At 43.7% G+C, this 24466-nt stretch overlaps 1 protein-coding gene across 8 annotated transcripts in view; it reads right to left on the bottom strand.

Moving 5' to 3' along the window:
* GALNTL5 (polypeptide N-acetylgalactosaminyltransferase like 5) overlaps positions 1-24466 on the bottom strand; it is a 55809-nt gene that overhangs the window by 17039 nt on the left and 14304 nt on the right. For 6 of the 8 annotated variants that reach the window (XM_047694430.1, XM_047694431.1, XM_047694428.1 and 3 more), the window contains 4 exons: positions 17604-17770; positions 13490-13612; positions 5384-5470; positions 3061-3310 (listed from right to left, as the gene is read on the bottom strand). In XM_047694430.1, the coding sequence (XP_047550386.1) occupies positions 3061-3310; positions 5384-5470; positions 13490-13612; positions 17604-17770 (627 nt within the window). Of the gene's footprint in view, positions 1-3060; positions 3311-5383; positions 5471-13489; positions 13613-17603; positions 17771-18104; positions 18189-24466 lie in introns of those variants that run through there. The other 2 variants (XM_047694436.1, XM_047694429.1) reach the window with 2 other exon arrangements.

The raw sequence follows: 24466 nt of genomic DNA, 5'->3' as shown, positions 1-24466 counted from the left end.
TTGCATTGAAGAATAACATTTATAAGATTTTTAATGTATATTAATGTATTAATTTTAATGTATATTAATATAATGTCAAATCATTTTCAAAAGCATGTGTAATTATATCTATACTCATAGTGTATTCAAATTCCAAAAATGTTACTACTGAGCAAATACCAGGAGTAGTTTTCCTATTGAAATTTTTAGAGCCTAAAGCATACCTGATATGTGATACAGGGAAATACTATAAAATTATGTCAATCTTTTTGTAAATAGAATACTGCAACTACTTTTACTGAAAGTAACTTCATTTTAATTAAATAAGTTCATTTTGAGATGAACTCCAAATGTTGATGCTTTTTAAAAAATTTTTGAGTAAATCATGATTTTTACATATTTAATGTTGTTTAAATGAAGTGTATCTTTACTCTTTTTCATTCTGAAGTCTGGGGGACGCCTAGGTGGCTCATTCGGTTAAGCACCTAGCTCTTGATTTCAGCTCAGGTCATGATCCCAGGGTCATGAGATCGAGCCCTGTGTAAGGCTCCCTGTAATCAGCTCGGGATTCTCTCCCTCTCCCTCTGCCCCTCCCTACCCCACTCATTCTGAAGTCTGGAACAGTAAAATAGCAACCGTTGATACTGATCACCTCCCCTGTGTCAGCCCTTAGGTTATGTTTCTTTTTTAAAAATTATTTTTATTAACATATAATGTATTATTTGCCCCAGGGGTACAGGTCTGTGCATCATCAGGCTTACACATTTCACAGCACTCACCATAGCACATACCCTCCCCCAGTGTCCATCACCCAACCACCTTATTCCTACCCCAACCCCGCAGCACTGGGTTATGTTCTTTACAAGCATTGGCCCATTTAATCTCTTCGATAATCTCGAGGGTATGCATTTTATTATCATCATTTTACAGATGAAGATAGTGAAGCTGAGAGAGGCAACTGGCCCAGCAGGGGACTGCCTTATTGCACAACTCCGGGGATGCCAACCACCAATAATCTTTGTGAACAGGGCCTCCTGGAGATGTGCAGTACACAGCCTATACAGCTGTACACAGCAGTCCTGAACAGCTAACAAGTGGTGGTTGGAGCAGAGCAAAAATGAGTTATACACTGGAAGGTGTATGAAGTGCTCTATTGCTCTAAAAACAAAGACATTTGGTCACATCTCCAAAGAAGGGTTTTAAGAAAACTAATGTAGCAACAGAGAAACTGGCATGAGGGAGTGGAGACTGCAGGCCAGCTTGTCCCTTACAGTGTAGAGGCCAAACCCAGGACAGTAAGGGCCTAGACCATGGGGACAGGCAGAGAGATGGAGAGATGTCCTATGAGAGTCATCACAAATGCTGAGTCCCCTGGAGCTGGTTAATCACTGAATTAGAGTAGGCAGTGGCAGACCACAGGTGTAGTCAGGCTTCATGGCTCATAGTACTCCAATATGGTTCCAGCATAAAGTACTAAATAATCTCCCAGTTACTCCTTCCGGTTCTTAATGTTTATCTCATCCTTGAATCTGGAGGCCAGGCTGTGTCCCAGGAGTAAGGGGCTCAGGGCAGGGGCAGTTACTGGGACCAAGGGAAGTAATAAAGATTTGGAATACTGACTGGGCAGGGAATGAGTGCATAAAGAGATGGCAGACCAGCATGAGGCTGGAGATCATCTATGCATTGAAGCATCGGCTCACATCTTTTAAAGGAACAAAGAAAGCAGAAGGTGAACTTGATCAGACTTGGAGGTTCGCAAGGTTGCTGCGGCAGGCTGGAGGTCCTCGCAAGAAAAGCCACAGAAGAAGAATGAAATCATTGGGGCGCCTGGGGGGCTCAATTCAGTTGAGCATCTGCCTTCAGCTCGGGTCATGATCTCAGGGTCCTGGGATGGACCCCACATTGGGCTCCTTGCCCAACGAGGAGCCCGCTTCTCCCTCTCCTGCTGCTGCTCCCCCTGCTTGTGCTCGCTCGCTCTCTCAAGTAAATAAAATCTTTAAAAAGAGAGAAGAAAGAAACCATGAGGGGGAGAAACAGAAATCAAAGAACTGGAGATCCTGATGATGTCCAGTGAGTAGGTGGGCAGGTGTGAGTAGGGCATAGCAGGGAAAAACTAGGAACATCTTGGGCCGTGGCCCAAGAGACAGATATCCAGTAATTTAGAAGATGAAAGGTCCAGGACATGGCTATAGGAATAATAATAGCTAACAATGATAAACACTGATGTAGTACTTACCATGGACAGATACTGTTCTAAGCTTTGATATATACTAAGTCATTCTCACAACAACACTGTGAAGTATGATTAACCTCCAGACTTCCCACATAAGGAAATAAGGTGCAGGGAGGTTAAGTAACTTGCACAAGTTCCCAGAGCTCTAGTTAAACTAAAATAGAGACAAAGATCAAGGACTTGCTAGGCTACAGTGTTAGAAAATTTACTTGCGTAATTTGTATAACACAGAGGTTGGTAGTAGAGGAACAGGTGGAGCCGGGCATCAGTTATCAGTAAATGTTGGGGCGGGGGGGGGGGGGGAGGCTGGAGGAAGTCTCTTCAGAAATAGCCTCACAGATGAAGTTAAAAGTCACAACATCAAATTGTTCTCATTTAGAAATACATTTTCCAAGACTAATAATTGAAATAATAGGAATAATAATAATAGGAAATAATAATAGGAAAATTGTATTCATATCTATAAAATTATAGATGAAAGCACTTAGATAAATGTTTTATATATGAATTTAGCCGGGACTTCTACCTTTTCTGGGCTATCCACAGTACTAGAATTTTGTTCCTTGACCACATGCAATTTCCTCCTGAGAACCAAGTCCACATTCTAAAGACAGACACCTGAAACCAGAGGGACACTGTCCATGGCAGTGTTCTTAACTGGACTGAGATTCTCATTTCCAATCAAAGAAACTAAAAACCTACCAAATTCTATTATTATAGACTTTTAGAAACAAGATAAACAACAAAAGAGTTCTCATTAAGCCCAAGAAATTGAAAGAACCATCTCTGAAATCTATTTTTTCCCTAGATCCCAATACATATTCCCATAACCTGAAGAAATGTCCTACCGGATGGGTCTAGTGGATCCTTCTGGTCCATCCATCTCATAAGAGAAAACGTTATCCCATTTAAATTCCAGATGCCAGTTGAAAGCACCCCTTACCGCCGGAGAGGGCCTGTACTCTAGGGTTTCGTGGTCGATGGGATCTATCAGAGGACACACCACCATTCTGGGGTCCTTGGCAATGGCATGCAGCAAGGGCTGCAGCCACACATGATTCACCTCACAGTGGCTATCCAGGAACACCAGCACATCCCCTAAGGAAGCAAGAACAGGTTATGTTAGTGCGTATGGCTAAGACAGCTGACAGCCCAAATCAAAGTTCAGTGCAAGGAGTCTTTGTTAAGCGCTCACTGTGTTTGGCTTTTCAAGTGCTTCCAGATTCACTGGGGGTGAGTGGGGACTGGAAACACATAACTTTATTAGGTACCATGTCATGTACCATGATGTGCCATCAATGTTCAGAAGAAGCTGGTGAATTGTGGGTGAGAGAATGGTTTGGGGAAGATTCTGAAGAAGCAGGTGTAACTGAGTTGGGCTTTAATTAAAAACAATTATGCTAAGTATTTTTGCTCTTGAGTTCAAGTTTAATGAACGTCTGCTTAGAGAACATGGGGGAAATCGGCATGGCCAAAATGAAGACTACATGCTGTTAAAGTACCTTAATGGGCTCAAATTGGAAGGGACCTCAAAATTCAGGTGCAGAGTTTGGATAAAATCATAGGAAGGTATGAGAAACATTCCACGGTTGATCAGAAGACTTAATGTTGTCTAATCTCCAAAGTGATCTATAGATTTAGTATAATTCTTATCAAAATTGCACCTGGTTCTTTTGAAGAAACTGATCCTAAAATTCATACGGAAAGGCAAAGAACCCACATTAGCTAAAATGATCTTGAAAAAGAACAAAGTTGAAGGACTTCTGGATTTTAAAACTTACTACAAAGCTGTAATAATAAAACAGTATGACACTGGCATAGGGATAAGGAAGAGATCAAAGGGATAGAATTGAGAGTTAGAAAGAAACCAAACATTTGTGGTTAGTTGACATTTGACAAGGCTGCCCAGCCAGTTCAATGGGGGAAAGAATTAATCTCTTCAGTGAATGGTCCCAACACATCTGGGTATCCACATGAAAAAGAGGGGTGGCTCAGTTGGTTAAGCGTCTGACTTTTGATTTCATCTCAGGTCTTGATCTCAGGGTCATGAGTTCAAGCCCTGTGCTGGGCTCCACACTGGGCATGGAGCCTGCTTAAGAGAAGAGAAGAGAAGAGAAGAGAAGAGAAGAGAAGAGAAGAGAAGAGAAGAGAAGAAAAAGAATGAAGTTGGGCCCCCTCATGGCAAACACAAAAACTAAGTCAAATGAATCAGACTTAAAATGTCAGAACTAAAACTATAAAACTCTTAGAAGAAAACAGAAGCATATGCTGACCTCAGGTTAGATGATTTCTTAGATGTGACACCAAAAATACAAGTGACAAAAGGAAAAATAAATAAGACTTCACAAAAATTAAAAACTTTTTGTTTTTAAGCAGACACCATAAAGTTGAAAAAAAAAATCCACAAAATGGGAGAAATTATTTGAAAATCACACATTTGATAAAGGACTTGTATCCAGAATATGTAAGGAACTCTTACAACTCGATAATAATAACAAAAGATAACCTAACTTAAAAAATGGGCAAAGGAGGGGCATCTGGGTGGCTCAGTCAGTGAAACATCCTACTCTTTATTTGGGCTCAGGTTATGATCAGGGTTGTGAGTTCAAGCCCCATGTTGGGCTCCATGGTAGGAGTGGGGACTACTTAAAAAAAAAAAAATGGGCAAAGGCTTTGAAAAGACGTTTCCCCAAAGAAGATATACAAATGGCTGAGAAGCATATGAAAAGGTGCTCAACATCTTTAATCATTAGGAAAATGCTAACAAAATCATAGTGAGATAATATTTCATATCCACTAGGACGGCTATAATCAGAAAGGCAGCCAATCACAGATGTTAATGAAATTGCGGAGGAATTGGAACCCTTGTCCATTGCTGACAGCAATGTAAAATGTTGCAGTCTCTTCCAAACATTATGTAGTAGTTCTTCAGAAGCTAAGCATACAGTTGCCATACAGCCCAACATTCTACACAATGGGTACACAAATACCGCAAAGAAAGAAAACTTAGGTTTATACAAAGTCTTGTACGTGAATGCTCATAGCAATATTCTTCCTAAGAGTAAAAGAGGCGTAACTCAAGTGCCCATGAATGGATGAATGGATAAACAAAATGGGAAACATCCACATAATGGGACATTATTTGGCAACAAGAGGGAATGAAATACTGACCCATGCTATGACATGGAAACATCACGCTAAATGAAAGGAACCAGTCACAAGAGACCATATAGGATATAATTCCATTAAATGAAGTGCCTAGAGTAGGTAAAAAAAAATTAATGTATAGAAGGTAGATTAATGGTTTTGGAGGATTTGGTGGAGGGGAAGAGGAATGGGAGGAGAGGCAATTCAGTTTCTTTGTAGTGCAAAAAACCATTCTAAAACTAGGTCATGGTGATGGTTCCATAACCCCGTGAATATAGTAAAAAACACTGCATTGCATACATTAATGGGTGAATTACAGGTGAATTATCTCAAAAAATCCACAAACATCCTTAGGAAAGAAAGAGTACATCCTCTACTTTTTAACTCAATTACAAATATTCTTATGTGCGATTCACTTGGTATTTTAAATCATTTTTTAAAAAAGATTTTATTTATTTATTTGACAGAAATCACAAGTAGGCAGAGAGGCAGGCAGAGAGAGAGAGGGAAGCAGGCTCCCCACCCAGCAGAGAGCCTGATGCGGGGCTCAATCCCAGGACCCTGAGATCATGACCTGAGCTGAAGGCAGAGGCTTAACCCACGGAGCCACCCAGGTGCCCTGATATTTTAAATCATTAAAAGTGACAGAAACTTGATCCCTCAGCCCACTGGTTTCTTTTCTTTTCTTTCTTTTTTTAAAGATTTTATTTATTTGACACAGAGAGAGATGGCAAAAGAGGGAACACAAGCAGGAGAAGCAGGAGAGGAAGAACAGGTTCCTGCCGAACAGGGAGCCGATGCGGGGCTCGATCCCAGGTCCCGGGGATCCTGACATGAGCTGAAGGTAGATGCTTAACAACTGAGCCATCCGGGCACCCCTCAGCTCACCGGTTCCTTACCGACACACCCAAAATAGCACCACAAGCTCACATGTATTCTACTGACTCCTTGAATAAGCAGGAGTCTTCAGAAGAGCCACTGTATTCTGTTCCTTTTTTTTTTTAAGATTTTATTTATTTATTTGACAGAAAGAGAGAGAGAGAGAGAGAGATCACAAGCAGGCAGAGAGGCAGGCGGCGGGGGGGTGCAGGCTCCCCGCTGAGTAGGGAGCCCAATGTGGGACTCAATCTCAGGACCCTGAGATCATGACCTGAGCTGAAGGCAGAGGCTTAACCCACTGAGCCGCCCAGGCACCCCTATTCTGTTCCTTTTAATCCACAGGGAGGACTGGTCCTTTCCCTGCCCTTGGTTACAAACCCGAGCTGGTGCAAGACTTCCCAGGTTACTCTTTGGTTCATTGAAAGTCTCACAGTTCCTTTAAGTTGGAAACACTGTCTCAGTTCAGCCATGAGGATGTCCAGTCCAGTGTTACAACCCAAACTTGGGCGACTGCCTGCAAAACGGCTCATTGTCCCTCCGCCCCTCCCCCCCAGCTAGGGGGGATACATGAAAACGGGCTCAACATCACTCATCATCAGGGGACCATGAATCAAAACCACAGTTATGATACTACTTCACACCCGGTAGAATATCTATTGTTAAAAGGACAAGAACTAAGAAGTGCTGGCGAGGATATGGAGAAAACAACCCTTGTGCTGTTTGTAGGGATGTAAACTGGCGCAGCCCACTACAGAAAATACTATGGACTTTCCTCAAAAAATGATAAAATGGAACTAATCGAGCGATTGCACTTGTGGGTATACAGAAGGAAATGAAACTGCGATCCTGAGGAGTCACCTGGACTCCATTCACTGCAGCGTTATTTACAATAGCCGAGATGTAGAAACAGCCCTGAGTGTCCACCGACAGATGAAGGGATGTACACGACGGGGTATTATTATTGCATCAGCTGGAAAAAAGAAGGAAATCCTGCCACTTGTGACATGGATGGACTGTGAAGGCATTAAGCTAAGTGAAGTAAGTCAGAGAAAGAGGAATACCATATGATCTTACTTATATGTGGAATCTACAAAAGACCCTGAACTCTGAGGGTCAGAGAACAGACTGATGGTTGCCAGAGTGCGGGGGTGGGTGAGGTGGGGGAAGATGGTCAACAGGTTCAGATGTTATAAGATGAATAAGTCCTGGGATGTAATGTACAACTCGGTGACTATAGTTAACAATTCTGCATTGTATATTTGAAGATTGCGAAGAGAACAAATCTTAAAAGTTCTCACATCACAAGAAAAAAAAAGTAACTATGGGAGGTAAGGAATGCTAACTAGGGTTAATGTGGCCATTGTTCCAAAATACATACACATATCACATCATTATGTCGTATACCTGACATGAATACAATGTTGGATGCCAACTGTAGCTCACTTTAAAAAAACAAAACATCTTTTTAAAAGTATAACTAGTGAGGTTGAACTATTTTTAGGCCATTAGCCATTTGTAAATAAAATGTTTATATCCTATGCCCATTCTGGTGTTGGAACGCTGGGGTTTCTTTCTTTTTTTTTTTTTCTAATGGCTTTGTAGACACACTTTACATACTGAGAATATTAATTTTTTCCATGGACGTTGTACTAATTCCCCTAGTCTATTGTTATTTAATTTTATCATTTTTTTGTTCACAACAGGTTTACTGTTTTGGTAGTCAGCTCTGTCCTTTCCCTCAGGTTTAAAGCTTTGAAATTTTGTTATTCATTGAACAGGTGAGTATTGATCTCAGTTTTCTTTCTGTAATTTTAAAATTCTTTTATTAATTTAATGATTTAGTTTTAAAAGCTAAAATGAGGGGCAGCTGGGTGGCTCAGTGGGTTAAAGCCTCTGCCTTCGGCTCAGGTCATGATCCCAGGGTCCTGGGATCGAGCCCCGCATCAGACTCTCTGTTCAGCAGGGAGCCTGCTTCCTCCTCTCTCTCTCTGCCTACTTGTAATCTCTGTCTGTCAAATAAAATAAATAAAATCTTTAAAAAAAATAAAATAAAAGCTAAAATGAATGCTAAAGCTGGACTTTATTTGGATTATGGTATGAGATGAAGATTAGACATCTTCCCAAATAACTCACTATCTCCCAAATAACTACACCACCACGGGAGCAACGACAGAAAGGCCCTTCTTTCCATTCTGACCTCTGTCTTGTTTATCGTATGCAGTGTATGTACCCTTGGCATTTAAAAATTTTAATACTTCAACTTTTAACAATTTTAATGACCCAGGAAGACCATAAGCATAGCACCTTAAGTTGCAAAAGAATTTAAAATTGTTCCAGATGCAATGTCGAGCTTTTCCTGATTCTAATTTACACCGTGAAGCCTAAGGGCACAAGCTACCCTGGACCTCCCACCAACAAACTCTACTGGTTTTACACTCATCAAAGCGTTTTACGGGGGTAATTTACACATCATAACAGAACAACGCGGCATGGAAGTCCTCTTGGCGGAGTCCTATGCTTGCAGGAAGATTCCGTGGGAACCTCAAGTTCACTGCCAGGAAATGGAGCGTTTTTTTCTGCATCCGTTGTTCTCGGTTAGAGGAAGGAGAATGCTCTCTCATGTTCACAGAGATAGCCTGTTAGACAGAATTCACCTGGATCCCATCTAATCCCAGATTGGCATCTTGCCAGATTAAGCCAACTTCTCCGCAGGCCTAGAGGAGGGGTGTGAACTCAAATCGCCTGATAAGGACCCTTCCCTGCCTTCCTCCCAGAGAGCCTGTGGGATGTACCAAGGACTGCTCACTCCACCTTCCCTGTGGAGAGCCTTGCTGGGGCACTTCCTCCTCTCTCAGGGTGGGGCCGATTTTAAAAGTCAACAAATGGGGGCACCTGGGGGCTCAGTGGGTTAAGCCGCTGCCTTCGGCTCAGGTCATGATCTCAGGGTCCTGGGATCGAGCCCCACATCGGGCTCTCTGCTCAGCGGGGAGCCTGCTTCCTCCTCTCTCTCTGCCTGCCTCTTTGCCTACTTGTGATCTCTCTCTCTCTCTGTCAAATACATAAATAAATAAAATCTTAAAAAAAAAAGATAAATGTAGGGCTCAATGATGTATCGGAAAGTAAACACACATGTAAGTACCATGTAATCAAAATGTAGCACCTGGTTAGCATCCTAGGATTTTATGCTCCCCGACTCCTACCACCACCCATACACTCTGCTATAACCAAAGGTTTATGGCAATAACTTCCTGGTTGTTGTTGTTTTTTATTTTTCATCTAATCATGCATACATAACAATATTATAGCTTAGTCCTGCTGATTTTCCAACTTTATTCTTTTGCATTTAGCTTCTTTGGCCCCCTCACAACGACATGTGTTCATCCGTACAGTTGGTATGGTACAGACCCTTCGGGGTTACTGGAATATTCTCTTTCTGACTATCACTAGTCTGCCATCACCTCGTACATCAGTGCATCCGCGCACTCCGGACCCGAGCAATTTCACTTCCAGACATACTCTCCGTGGCCATGCCGCGCCTATCTGCCCAGAGACAGGGACCCAAGGATTTGTGCATTGGTAAGAGCCCCAAGTAGAAATAACCTCAATGTGACCCAGCAGCGGAATGGAAGAATAGTTTAGCCCAATCAAATAACAGAACTCTTCAGGGCTTTCCTTTTAATCATGTGGGCCACATAAGGCCCATTAGCAGGTTCTGGGGATTAGGAAACCTCCTGGGGAGGGCACTATTCCGTCTACCATCCTAGACGACACAGGTCCTCCTTCTGTTGAACACAAGGCAACATGCCCGCTCTCAGCACCACGCTAGGTTTGAACCCTCTGCTGTAGGGTATCAGCGGAAACCCACAGCTCATCTCTGCCTTCCTGGCCACCCATTGACTGTCCAAACCGGTTCTGTGCAAGATACTCTCCTGCGTCCTCACCTCCAAGGCCACGCTGCCTTTGCTCCCCCAACACCTTCCTTCCACAGTGGATGACCCTCTTACCCTTTCCAAAGGTCCTCATGTAAAGTGACTTTCTCTACACTAATTTTTTTCCACAAAATTCTCTTAACAGCTTTCTTACCTTATGTAAGCCCTGACCCAGGGCGCCTGCATGGCTTGGTCGTTAAGCATCTACCTTCAGCCCAGGTCATGATCCCGGGGTCTTAGGATCAAGCCCCGCATTGGGCTCCCTGCTTGGTGGGAAGCCTGCTTCTCCCTCTCCCACACCCCCTGCTTGTGTTCCCTCTCTCACTGTGTCTCTCTCTGTCAAATAAATAAATAAAATCTTAAAAAAAAAAGTAAACCCTGACCCTCCCTAGAAGAGGCTGTTGGCCCCCATCTACCTTGCTGATAGGAAGCTCCTCCTTCCCCCCAGGCAGCATGAATCCTTGGATCCAGGGCAACACTGGCATTTCCTACTTACCCAAGGCTGCTTCCAAACCAGACCGGCTCTGCTCCCCTGCAGCCGGGGGGTCGGGGTGCGGCTGGCGGAATACCTCCTTCCCTTTAGGTTCATCTGATGATGGCTTTCTCCTTTCTCCTTCTTGTTTGCGAAAAGCCCGCCTTCTGATTCTCCCAGTGGACTGCTCTCCCCCATCCCAGTCATCTCCCTTCATTCCCGGGGCCACAACCCGGAGTTCACAGTGCTCCATCTCAGCTCCTGTGGTTTATGGGCAATTTCTGTCATCCTGTGGGCAGCACTGCCAACCCAGACAGATGGCGGAGGCAACAAACATCAGGAAGAGAAAGCTTCAGAGTAAGGATGATGGAGAGAAGCGGGGGTCTGCTATCTCACACCGGGTGGCTTGGAAAGGCCTCTCTGATCAAGAAGCATTGGAACAGAGAACTGAGCAAAGTGATGCAGCAGGTCATGAAGACACACGGAGAAAATTCCAGCGGGGAGACATGATGCGCCGAGGCTCTGAGATAGGAGTGCGCTCGGTGTGTCCGAGGAGCTGCAAGAAGGTCATCCGGGGTAGAGAGAGGGGGGATGAAGTGTGAGTGACAGCTGGGGACAGAACTGCAGTCCCCCTCCGCAGAGTCACTTGGCAATAGGGCAAATGCTACTTCCTCCAGGAGAGACCGGTCTACACACGTGCACACGTGTTAACGTCACACAACAACCCATCTCCCTGTTCAGGAGGGTGAAGCGTATCTCAATAGAGTTGATACAAATGAAGAAAAAAGAATAAATGTGCCCGGATAGCCCATAGTAGGTGCTGGATAAACCCTTGAATAGAGGAGTGAACACGTGAATACATTAATGAGGGCTCACGAGCTGCTGCCCACCCCACAGGACCCCACGGCTTCGAAGCCGGGAGCACGTCCTCGTCCCCGGGTGGGGCGGGCCAATATGGACAGATGGGCACATAGCAAGCCCGACGAAACTGCCAGAAGCGGATGGACAGATCAAGAATCATAGTTGAAGATTGTAGTATAATCCACTGGATATGGATGGGCCGAGTCAAATTAGATGGATGAGAATACAGAATATTTGAAAAACAAAATTAGACATATATGGAACCTACAACCAAAAAGATACAATGTATTCTTTTTAAAAACACATAGAAGTCTTGAAAAATTGACCCAGCTTGAAGACAAACAAGTCTCCACAGAACAGTCCACAAATTCCAACCACAATAGGAATTAAGCTAGTGATGAGCAATTACTGATGTTTGAAAACTTTAAAACCCACTCCTCAAAAAATACCTGGATTAGAGAGGAAACCAGAAAAGATACCAGTGCCTTGACAGGTTAATAGGACAATTTTATGTAATTTTCCAAACACAGATAATCTGTTTTACTAGATATTCAGCAAAAAGAAAAGGACGGGGGCAGGGGAACACCATACAATTCATCCTAAAAGTCTAGTAAAGCAAAGTATAGGAAAACAGTTAACAAAAAAGAAAAGTATAAGCTGATCTTACTTTTAGACATAGAGGCAATGTGTGTGTGTGTGTGTGTGTGTGTGTGTGTGTGTGTGTGTGTGTGTTGCATGTGTAGGGGGGAGGGATGGCAGAGGAGAGTGACTGTGTGTATTGTCAGATATCAGCATCCTATAAATCTAGGGGAGGGTTTATGTAAGCGTTCTGTGGCTTTGACATTTTTAAAAATAAAAAATGAATAAGACTTTCTCTTTAAAAAACAAAACAGGGGCGTCTGGGTGGCTCAGTGGGTTAAGCCTCTGCCTTCGGCTCAGGTCATGATCTCAGGGTCCTGGGATCGAGGCCTGCATCGGGCTCTCTGCTCAGCAGGGAGCCTGCTTCCCTCTCTCTGCCTGCCTCTCTGCTTACTTGTGACCTCTCTCTGTCTCTCTGTCAAATAAATAAATAAAATCTTTAAAAAAAAAAACAAAAAAACAAAACAAAACAAAAACACCCAAAACTCTATGGTCGTTTTATGTGTTGATTTGTGTCCCCCCACAAAAGATATATTCAAGTCCTAACCCCCAGTACCTGAGAAGGGGACTGTATTTGGAAATAGGATTGTTGCAGATGGAATTCATAATGGTGAGGTCCTGCTGGAGTATCGGGGGGCCCTTGACCCAAGGGAGACATGGACACAGGGAGGAGGCCACGTGACCACAGAGACAGGGATGGGAGTGATGCCACTGCCTCTCAGCTCAGACTCCCTTCAGGGGACCCGGCCTGACAGTTTCCCAGGTTTTGGGATCTGCTGCAGTAGTCACACCAAGGTCCCCCAGCATCCCCGGGGACTCGTAGCTAATGACAAGCATACTCTGAGTGTGTGTGTATGTGTGTGCATGTGTGCATGTGTGTTGGGGGTGGAAAGCCTGAGCTGGACCCCTCTCCTGGGCGATCTGTGCTCTGGAGCTCCCCACTAGCCCACCTGAGCTTTGGAGAGCCGCACAGCCCACCGGAGCACTTAGCCTCGGGGTTTCCCACGGGACGGGCCGCTGCACCATGGCCCCCGCTGTCCTCAAGCAGTGTTGCTCTGCTGGCTGCCTGGGCAGCTCCGTCTCAGTCCGTATCTGGGGGAACCCGTCCAGTGACGGGGGCTGACATTATGGCCCCTGCAAAAAAATATACCTGCCTTCCGAACTAACGAATCGACATTTTGGAGCAGAATGGGTACTTTCAGAGTCCAAGATTCCTCTGGCTGAAGGGCACTTCCGGTCTTCTGTTCATGCCAGTGGAGACTTGCAGGGGCCCACGAGGTCCTGTTCGGGCAGGAAGGGCTCCGGCACGCAGGTAACGGGTCAAGTCCCAAATGAATGAAAGGCTCATACCTGAAGCACGAGCAGCTCCCATCAGCCTCGATCGGATCAGCCCCTCTCTCCGCTTGTTTCTTATGAATTTAATCTTTCCCCGAAAAATTTCCAGGTGATGGTCTAGTTTCTCTTTCAAATCATCTGGGAAAAACAAATGAAACAAAACAAAACTCAACTCTTGACAATGTATAAACTACAACTACAAAGAATAAAACAACTTATCACAATTTCGACTAATTCCTAAAAGCCATGTTCTTCCACAGAAGTTCTAATTTTAAAAACTTCACCCTGGGTGCCTGGGTGGTTCAGTGGGTTAAGTGACTGCCTTTGGCTCAGGTCATGATCCTGGAGTCCTGGGATCGAGTCCCGCATCGGGGTCCCAACTTCATGTGGAGTCTGCTTCTCACTCTGACCTTCTCCCTTCTCATGCTTCCTCTTTCTCTCTCTCCCTCTCTCTGATAAATAAATGAAATCTTAAAAAAAAAAAACAAACCACTTCACCCTACATGAGGAAGAGAAAGATACTCGGCATTGAGATACTCTACACACATCCTTCTGTGTTTCTAATGAAATACCTCTATTTTGATAAACCACTGTTGAAATTTTAATCAAAAAAGCCTGAGCTGTGGCGCTCCCGAGCAACCCGACTTTCTCGCTTTCAGCTGTGCAAAGTGTCTCAGCTCTGTCCCCGGGGAGGACCACCCACAGTAGCAGAGTGAGCGGGGGTGGGGGTAGGGGGTAAGGGTTAGGGTTTCTTGGGTATGTTTGAGCATCTGAATGGGTCAGACAGTAGCCTCCTTGGTGCAGCAGGTGAAACCACATCCTAGGCAAGCCCGGAGGGAGGAGGAGAAGTGGGCACATCTGGTCCAGCAGCAGCCAGATGCTGGGCACTGGTGGTGATTCCCCTGGGGCCAAAGTTTCTGAGCGGTCACTGGGTGCGCCTCTGAACTCATGGCGTGGTCCTTTTTTTTTCTTTCTTTTATTTTTAAAGATTTTATTTATTTATTTGACAGAGAGAAAAAGCACAAACAGGGAGCAGCAGGCAGGGGGAGGAGAAGCAGGCTTCCTACTGAACAGGGAGCCCAATGTGGGACTCGATCCCAGGACCCTGGGATCATGACCAGAGCCGAAGGCAGATGCTTAACCGACTGAGCCACCCAGGTGTCCCATCATGACATCGTTCTGAAAGGCTTGGGGAGCTGTCCCATGGCCATCTTGGAACTGTATGTCCACAGCAGGACCCTTGTCCTTCTAGGTGAGCGGTCAGAACTCCAGTCTCGCAGAAGATCCCCTCCCACCCCGTCCCCCGCCCAGCATGCGGCCAGATGTGGGTCTCAGTGCAACTGATCAGGTTAGGAATCTGACCGTCTCTGCATCTCACCTCCTGCGCACAACAGTAGAAACAAACAATGGCTCCCGGAGAAATAATGTCATAAACGGTAGTGCCTGGCCACCTACATGCGGCCGACATTAGCTTGAGCAGTTTTTTCCACCTTCTATCTGACACACCTAGAGTCACTTCCCCACTGGTGAATCTCCCGGGACAGCCTCTTTTCTACCCCTGCCGATTCACCTTCCTTCTGTCCCTCCTCTTCCTTTCCCAGCCCGCCATGGGTCAGATTCACAGCGGATTAGGTTAAATTTCAGGCAGGATATCTCTCCTGTACTGACATATTGCTTCCGTGGGGAATGGACCCCACAGGCATCTGCAGACTCCAAGAAGTTTTCATTCATCTGGGTCCTCTTGGCTTGCCTCAGGTTTATAATTCGGTTATAAAACAGATGACTCATTTCAAAGGCCAAGTGCCTTCAATCAGATCTTGTGCTAGTATCACAACTCCTTCCAGCCAGCGGGCAGGGAGGAACACGCACTGGGCTTCTGGGGGTGCAACGAGAATTCTCTCAGGAGGGCCGCCCGGCTGCTGCAGGAGGTTGAGCCTCTGAGTCTTGGTTTCGGCTCAGGCCTCATCTTGGTTTAGGGTCATGGGATCAGGTCCTATTCCGGCTCAGGGTGGAGTCTGCTCACGTTTCTGTCTTCCTCTCCCCGGCCCCTCCCCTCTTCTCTCTCTCTCTCTCAAATAAATAAATATTTTTTAAAAACTTTTTTTTGGGGGGCGCCTGGGTGGCTCAGCGGGTTAAGCCGCTGCCTTCGGCTCAGGTCATGATCTCAGAGTCCTGGGATCGAGTCCCGCATCGGGGTCTCTGCTCAGCAGGGAGCCTGCTTCCTCCTGTCTCTCTGCCTGTCTCTCTGCCTGCCTCTCTGCCTGCTTGTGATCTCTCTCTGTCAAATAAATAAATAAAATCTTTAAAAAAAAAAACAAAACTTTTTTTTTAACCAGTAAAATATTTTTATTTATTGTTTTTTAATTTTTTAAAAATTTTTTTAAATTTATTTTCAGTGTAACAGTATTCATTGTTTTTGCACCACACCCAGTGCTCCATGCAATCCGTGCCCTCTCTAATACCCACCACCTGGTTCCCCCAACCTCCCACCCCCCGCCCCTTCAAAACCCTCAGATGTTTTTCAGAGTCCATAGTCTCTCATGGTTCACCTCCCCTTCCAATTTCCCTCAACTCCCTTCTCCTCTCTAACTCCCCTTGTCCTCCATGCTATTTGTTATGCTCCACAAATAAGTGAAACCATATGATAATTGACTCTCTCTGCTTGACTTATTTCACTCAGCATAATCTCTTCCAGTCCCGTCCATGTTGCTACAAAAGTTGGGTATTCATCCTTTCCGATGGAGGCATAATACTCATTTGCAAATGACAGTACAGACAAAAGGTTGATATTCAGGATCTATAAAGAACTCCTCAAACTCAACACACACAAAACAGACAATCATATAAAAAAATGGGCAGAAGACATGAACAGACACTTCTCCAATGAAGACATACAAATGGCTATCAGACACATGAAAAAATGTTTATCATCACTAGCCATCAGGGAGATTCAAATTAAAACCACATTGAGATACCACCTTACACCAGTTAGAATGGCCAAAATTAGCAAGACAGGAAACAACATGTGTTGGAGAGGATGTGGAGAAAGGGGAACCCTCTTACACTGTTGGTGGGAATGCAAGGTGGTGCAGCCACTTTGGAGAACAGTGTGGAGATTCCTCAAGAAATTAAAAATAGAGCTTCCCTGTGACCCTGCCATTGCACTACTGGGTATTTCCCCCAAAGATACAGATGTAGTGAAAAGAAGGGCCATCTGTACCCCAGTGTTTATAGCAGCAATGGCCACGGTCGCCAAACTGTGGAAAGAACCAAGATGCCCTTCAACGGACGAATGGATAAGGAAGATGTGGTCCATATACAATATGGAGTATTAAAAAAACTTTTTAAAAAAAGAATTCTTTGTGGGGCGCCTGGGTGGCTCAGCGGGTTAAGCCTCTGCCTTCGGCTCAGGTCATGATCTCAGGGTCCTGGGATCAAGTCCCGTGTCGGGCTCTCTGCTCAGCAGGGTGCCTGCTTCCCCCCTCTCTCTCTGCCTGCCTCTCTGCCTACTTGTGATCTCTCTGTCAAATAAATAAATAAAATCTTAAAAAAAAAAAAGAATTATTTCCCGAGGAGGACTTGGGTCATGTCACTCCCCTGCATTAAGACCGTCACAGCACTCCACTTCACAGAAAATTCCAACAGTGCCCTTCACAAGCCGTGTGGTCTTGTTATAGCTCTGGTTTTATGTCCACCCCCTCCCCCAATGCTACACACACACACACACACACACGCACTACATAAGTACAGAACTATTCCCAACTCACCACATTACCTCTGGCCTCTGGGCCTTTATGGTGCTATGGCCTCTGCCTAGAACACTCTCCATCTGGGCACCTCAGACCTCAGCGGAGCTGTCCCTTCTTCCTGAATGTCCTCCGTGATCCCTGAAGACCAGGTTGGTCTTATGTTGCCCCTACATTTAGTCACCTCATGGAAGCGCTCACCACCCGTGAGCCCCACACCACAGGACAGGGACCAGCACTTACATCCCCACCGGTGTGCCCACAGCATCTGCCTTGACACCCGCCAAGTGGAAAATGTCTAGAAAGGGTAAAGTCACACACCAGCCGTCAGAGACCGCACTGCTTCAGAGCCCACGACATAGGAAGATGGCATTCTGTCTTACCAAAGTTGCTCATGTCATCTACCAAAACGATTTCTTCAAGGAGGTACTGCGGAGTGAGGTTTATGACACTGGACATGGTCCGAAACAAGGCGTTAAATTCCTCATTGTAGAAGCAAATAACCACACTGGCAGTAGGTAGGTTGACTGGGTAATGTTTTTGAAGACACCTGCAGGCATCAATAAAAGGAAAAAAAAAACCCAATTTGGGATCTCACTGAAGCACCTTTCTTTATTTGCATTTTTCTTCTTCATTCCCTTAACTGACCGTTATGATAATAAGGTAACAGTACAGTTGAAAATACCAAAATTAAAATACAAAATCTTCTTTGCTCTCTTATGGTATTCTAGTATTTTCTAAATTACTCCTTCCTGAATATCAGCAATAATTGCTCTTTCCTGGAGGTGCTGTTTTGGCCGTCTTAATTTTAGGCTGAACATAGTATAACCCTGAATTGTACCTATATTTTGGTTTCTATTATAGAAGCGTATTAATACACTTACACACACTGAAGGTTCAGATTAACTTCATTGTGTCACCTTCAGAGAGAATCCCGTGCTTTAGCTTACTGCAGAAAGAAATGCAGTGGGTGGGGCGCCTGGGTGGCTCAGTGGGTTAAAGCCTCTGCCTTTGGCTCAGGTCATGATCCCAGGGTCCTAGGATCGAGCCTCGCATTGGGCTGGCTGCTCAGCAGGGAGCCTGTTTCCTTCCTCTCTCTCTGCCTGCCTCTCTGCCTACTTGTGATCTCTGTCAAAAAAATAAAATAAAAATCTTAAAAAAAAAAAGATGCAGTGGGTATGGCGTGACTGGATTTCTTCCAAGGATTTGACAGAAATGTGTTATTTCTTTCATGCACATGAGAGAAAAATAGGAGCTGAATTCTAATAATATTAGTTATTAGCTATTAATTATTGTTTGAATTGCTACATTATCTGGTTCATTCTGAAACGTATTTTGGTTGTCAAGGACAGACCTACTACAGCTAGCTTAAGCATAAGGAAGGGCAATCTCTCGGAAGGGGACCCAAATGTCCCACAGGACCTAGTGACAGATGTGCCACTAGAGCCTTCAAGAATGACTGGATGATGATTCACAGACCTTATACCCCTAGGGCAAATAATATATCATATGTTAATAAAAATAATTGATTAAAAAAGAATGACTGGAGCAAGAGGCTTGAGAGTCACTTAGACACTCGGTCCACTTCTGTTCTTGCCTTTACATCTGGGAGTAACAGTAACTACAACATCATCAGCCTACCTCATGGGTTGGGAGGGTTCAATGAATTAAAATGTCCAATGTTCAGAACAGTACCTGGCAGACCGTTAATATCACATGAGGCTCATTATACGATTCTTATCCTCTCTCTGAAACTTGGCACGTTTTCACTTCTTTATTCTGAAGAGTTGGAAACGTGGCCAATAGCAGCATAACCCATGGTCCAGCACCCAAGGAGAAACTGGTACGACTTCCTCTTTCTCAAAAAGTCACAAATAAGGATTCATTGGCCCAGCTGGGCTCAGTGCCCATGGCTGGGCTAATGGACTGTGGCCAGCGCATGGGGTCCAAATCAAAAGTCACTATGCCCCCTGCAACTTAGTGGAAAGAGAAGTGGGGGAGAAAATGCCAGGAAAGGATGCCTCTACTACACCCCACACAGAACCTCAGCATATCCACAGGCAGGTGTCGCCACGGAGGAAGAGAGACTTGCTCAGTGAGCATTTTTACCCAACACTAGAGGAAGTTGCGCCTACCACATAGAAGCTGCCATCGTGCTCCTGGGAGTGAGACCAGGGAAAGGGTTGAGCAGCTGGGAAGGGCGTCGTGGCTGGGGGGGCATCCTTCATGTGGCTTCACAGAGACAAGCAGGAGGACAACCCATAGGCTTAAATTCCAGGAAGATCATTGAGTTCTCAAAGAGGAAGTAGATGAGACACAGAGGTGGGGGACAACGGAAGGATAACACAAGAACGAGGGACATGATGGTCCAGGGTGGACTCGGGCTACTTAGGTCACATCGCTAGTATCATATTCAGTCCCAGCACATCATTTTAAGAAAACTGTAGATAAATGAAGTCCCCCGGGAGGAATGAGACAATGACAGTGAAGGGGCCTGCGACTATGTCGCACTAGGACTCTTCAGGTCCCTAGGTGTTTGAGTTTCTCTAAAATTGATAAATGTTGCTGTGGTCTTTTTGGGCCTAAACTTTTCTCACCTAAGCAAGCAGTTTTCCAGGGTAAAAGAGATTCGGACAAGGCCTGAGTTTGGTGGTCCTTGGTTAGCTGCTCTATTCTTGGCTGATCATACAGATTAACAAGAGTACGGTATAAACCGGGACTGTTGTGAGTTGAATTGTGTCTCCCCTACATTCACATGTTGAAGTCTGAACCCACAGTATCTTAGGATGTGGCCTTATTGGGAAGTGGGATTGGTGCAGAAGCAATGAGGGAGGTGTCATTAAGGTGACCTAGTCCAAGAAGACCGGGGTCCTTGCAAAAAGGGAAAATTATGGCACAGAGACAGACACAGAGTATATTAAGGAGCAAGCAGGGGCATTGGCTTACACACCTTGTGCACTAAGACAGGAGAAAAAGAAAAAGCAATGGAACTGGGGGTATGTTGACTTGTCCCCTTTGTGGATATAATATAATATATACATATATATATATTTCCAGGTTTTCTGTGATTAACAGTTAAAAGAAATCTGCACACTTAATTACAAAAGGCTAAATAGTCATTTTACAGTGCAGAAACCTGACAGCTTCCATTTCAGGCAAGTGATTGAAAATAATTTTACCCTCAGTCACTTCACCAGTAAATGGGACAAAGAGACATCGAGTGTCTCTTGATGTGATGCTCTGAGGATGACACAAAATCACGTCTATGGTATTCCTGCCAAAAAGCACGACCTGGATTTGATCTCAAGGAGATATCAAGCTCAAACTGAGGAACATTCTAGAAAATAACTGGTTAGATCTCTTAAAAGGTTTTATAGTCAAGAAAGATAAAGACTTAGGAGCGGTTTCAGATGAAAGAAAACCAAGGGCTTAGGAACTCCACATGCAATCAGGGGTCTGGGGTTGGGTCCAAAGGACGCCAGTGGGGCAACTGCAAACATTTGAATCATGTCTGTAGTTGTATTAATGTTCACTTCCTGGTGTTGTTCATTGTTCTGGTTCTGAGGTTGTGGAAGATGTTAGTGTTTGGGGACTCTGAGAAAAGGCTATATAGGAAGTCTTTGAGATAGTTTGACAACCATTTTGTAAGCCTGACATCATTTCAAAATTGAAAAGTCAAAAGATAAAAAATTAAATCAGAAGACCAATCAACATAAAAATGTACTCTCCAAAAACCTGTATCAAATACTTCTATAGCTAGGGAAAATAACTATGCGAATTTTAAGACACAGCTGAAATGGAAATCCCACTTAATGCAATTGTAAGATTAGCATGAGGATGGCTAAAATCTGCTTGGACCCCAATAGTAGTAGTCATTCCTGGTAGTTGAAGTTTATTTTAAACACAAGTGTACCTTGTACATAATTGAATTTCCTGTTAAATAAGTTAATATTCTGAATATTAAAACTTCCAAGTTCACTTCTCTCTATAGACAGTCTCTCTCTAAAGTTTCTGTTCTTCCTAACAATCACATGATGGGGGAAAGGAAGAAAAGGCAGCTGCACTATTTTAGGAGATGAGATTTAGGGAGAAGAGTTGATGGTGTGGCAAGAAACTCATCGCTTACAGGCATTCAAAAATATTGCTTTCTTTTGTGGGAGTTCACTATCCAGTTAAGAAAAAAGTTGTCCCCTGGAGTGCCTGGGTGATGCTGTCAGTGAAGCTTTTGACTCTGTGATTTTGGCTCAGGTCATGATCTCAGGGTCCTGGGATGGAGCCCCGCATCAGGCTCCATGCTCAGCGGGGAGTCTGCTTAGAAATCTCTCTCCCATGCAAGATGGGGAGTTAAGGGGGTAGGAGAAGAATAAATGAAACAAGATGGGATTGGGAGGGAGACAAACCATAAATGACTCTTAATCTCACAAAACAAACTGAGGGTTGCTGGGGGGAGGGGGATTGGGAGAGTGGGGTGGGGTTATGGACATTGGGGAGGGTATGTGCTGTGGTGAGTGCTGTGAAGTGTGTAAACCTGGCGATTCACAGACCTGTACCCCTGGGGATAAAAATATATTATATGTTTATAAAAAATAAAAAATTAAAAAAAACTCTCTCCCTCTGCATTTGCCCCCCCTCCCCTCTAATATAAATAAATCTTGAAAAAAATAGCTGTCCTCTAAATTAAGTTCATATCAAGTTATATGGTTTGAATAAATTTAAATTCTTTTTCTTTCATTACAACCCAGATAGACTATGTCATCACGTATAAACCCTACGTCTCTCAAGTATGCCGCACTGTAAGTGATATTTAGCTACCTACTTGCTTTATTGATTCGTATATTTGTGGTTTGAAATGTTCATGTTACACACAAGTTGCAACAAGACACAGTGGGCCCCAATTTCTCCTATTTCCTGGAGCCTGGATTTTGTCTCTGTGTGACAGGAAGATGCCTATATTCCTTAAGAAGTTCTCATTGATTTCAGAAAGAATATCAACCCTCTTGAGCTGGAAACCATCAGAACCACTAAGGCACAGGTGCTACAACATGAATGAACCTTGGGGACATGATGCTACATGAAATAAATTGAGCAACTATTGTATGATTCCATTTTTATGAGGTACCAAGAGTAGTTAAAATTCACAAAGACAGAAAGTACAATGGTAGTTGCGAGGAGATTGGAGGGAGGGAAGAATGGGAGTTAGTGTTTAATGAGAAAGTTCTGGAGAGGGATGGTGATGATGGTTCTGAAACAATGTGAAGGTCCTCAACGCCCCTGAATCATACAGTTAGAAATGGTGCAATGGTACCTTTTACGTTATGTCCAATTTGCCACAAGTTAAAGAAAAAAAAAAAAAAGGCACCAACACGAAGGAAAACAGTAAGAAAAAGCAGATTTTGAATAAAAAATAGGTAGCTGTCTGAAGCATTTTGTATCAGAAATATCCCTTTGGCCAAATGTCCTAACTGGTAATTTAATAAAAAGATCCTGTGGGCGATGCAATTCTTGTAAATCCCCAGAACACGTTTGGTGCAACTGGGGAAGGTGTTCTCTACACGATAAACTCTAGAATTTTGAAATAGGCTCTTGAATTATTTAGGACTGACTCCAAGTCCTAAAAACAGGAAGATTTCTAATATGCCAAAATTAAAATCTGGTTAGTAACTGTTTGTTTAAAAAATTAATATGTATTCATTTATAGACTTGTACACTGGAAAACTATAAGACATTCGTGAAAGAAATTAAAGAAGACACAAATAAATGGAAAGATACTCTGTGCTCATGGATTGGAAGAACTTGACATTGTTAAGATGTCCCTACTACCCAAAGCAATATACAGATTGGATGCAATCCATATCAAAATTCCAATAGCATTTTTCATAGAAATAAAACAAAGAATCCTAAGATTTGTATGAAACCACAGAAGATGCTGAAGAGGTAAAGCACTTTTGAGAAGACAAGAACAAAGCTGGAGGCGTCACCCTCTTTGATTTCAAACTCTATTACAAAGCTATGGTAATTAAAACGGTTTGGTATTGGCATAAAAACAGACACACAGATCAACAGAACAGAATAGAGTCCAGAAATAAAATTATGCATATGTGATTAATTATGACAAAGGAGCCAAGAATATACAATGGGGAAAGAATGGTCTCTTCAATAAATGGTGATGGGAAAACCGGAGAGCCACATGCAAAAGAATGAAAGTGGACCACTATCTTACACCATACACAAAAATTAACTTGAAAGACTTGAATGTAAGACCTGAAACCATAAAAATCCTAGAGAAAAACAAAGGCTATAAGCTTCTTGACATCAGTCTTGGTGATAACTTTTTGGAACTGGCACCAAAAGCAAAGGCAACAAAAGTATCAATAAATAAGTGGGACTACGTCAAGCTAAAAAGCCCCCACAGGGCAAAGGAAATTAGCAACAAAATGAAAAGGCATCCTACTGAATGAGACAAAATCATCTATCTGACAAGGGGTTCATATCTAAAATTTATAAAGAATTCATAAAACTCAACAGCAAACAATTCAATTTAAAAATGGGCAGAAGATCTGAATAGATATTTTTCCAAAGAAGGCAGACTGATGGCCAACAGGTACAAGAAAAGGTGCTCAGCATCACTCATGATCAGGGAAAGGCAAATCAAACCATAATGAGATATCACTTCACACCTGTAAGGATGGCGTTATCAAAAAGATAAGAAATGACAAGTGTTGGAGAGGATGTGAAGAAAAGCGAATCCTCGTGCAGTGTTGCTGGGAAGGCAAACTGGTGCAGCCACTGTGGAAACCAGTACGGAGGGTCCTCAAAAAGTTAAAAAGGGAGCTAACGTAAGACCCAAGGATTTCAATTCCGGGTTTGCATTTGAAGAAAATGAAAACACTAACTCAAAATGATACATACACCCCTATGTTCCTGGCAGCATTATTTACAACTGTCAAGATATGGAAACAACCTAACTGTCCATCAGCCCACGGATGGGTAAAGAAAACGTGCTATGATACACACAGAATACTTTCCAGCATAAAAAGGAACGACATCTTTCCTGAGGGCATTACACTAAATGAAATAAGTCAGAAAGATAAATACAATATGATCTCACTTACATGAAGAACCTGGAAACAAACAACAACCAAACCTCCAAACCCAACCTCATCAATACAGAGAATGGACTGGTGGTTGCCGGGGGGTGGGGGGAACAGAGCTCCAGTGTAAAATAAGTAAGGCATGGGGACATAAT

Source organism: Lutra lutra, chromosome 11 (genome assembly GCF_902655055.1).
Source record: "Lutra lutra chromosome 11, mLutLut1.2, whole genome shotgun sequence".
Classification (NCBI taxonomy): Eukaryota; Metazoa; Chordata; class Mammalia; order Carnivora; family Mustelidae; genus Lutra; species Lutra lutra.
Note: the sequence above shows the minus strand (reverse complement) of the source record. Positions and strands in the feature narration are given on the sequence as shown.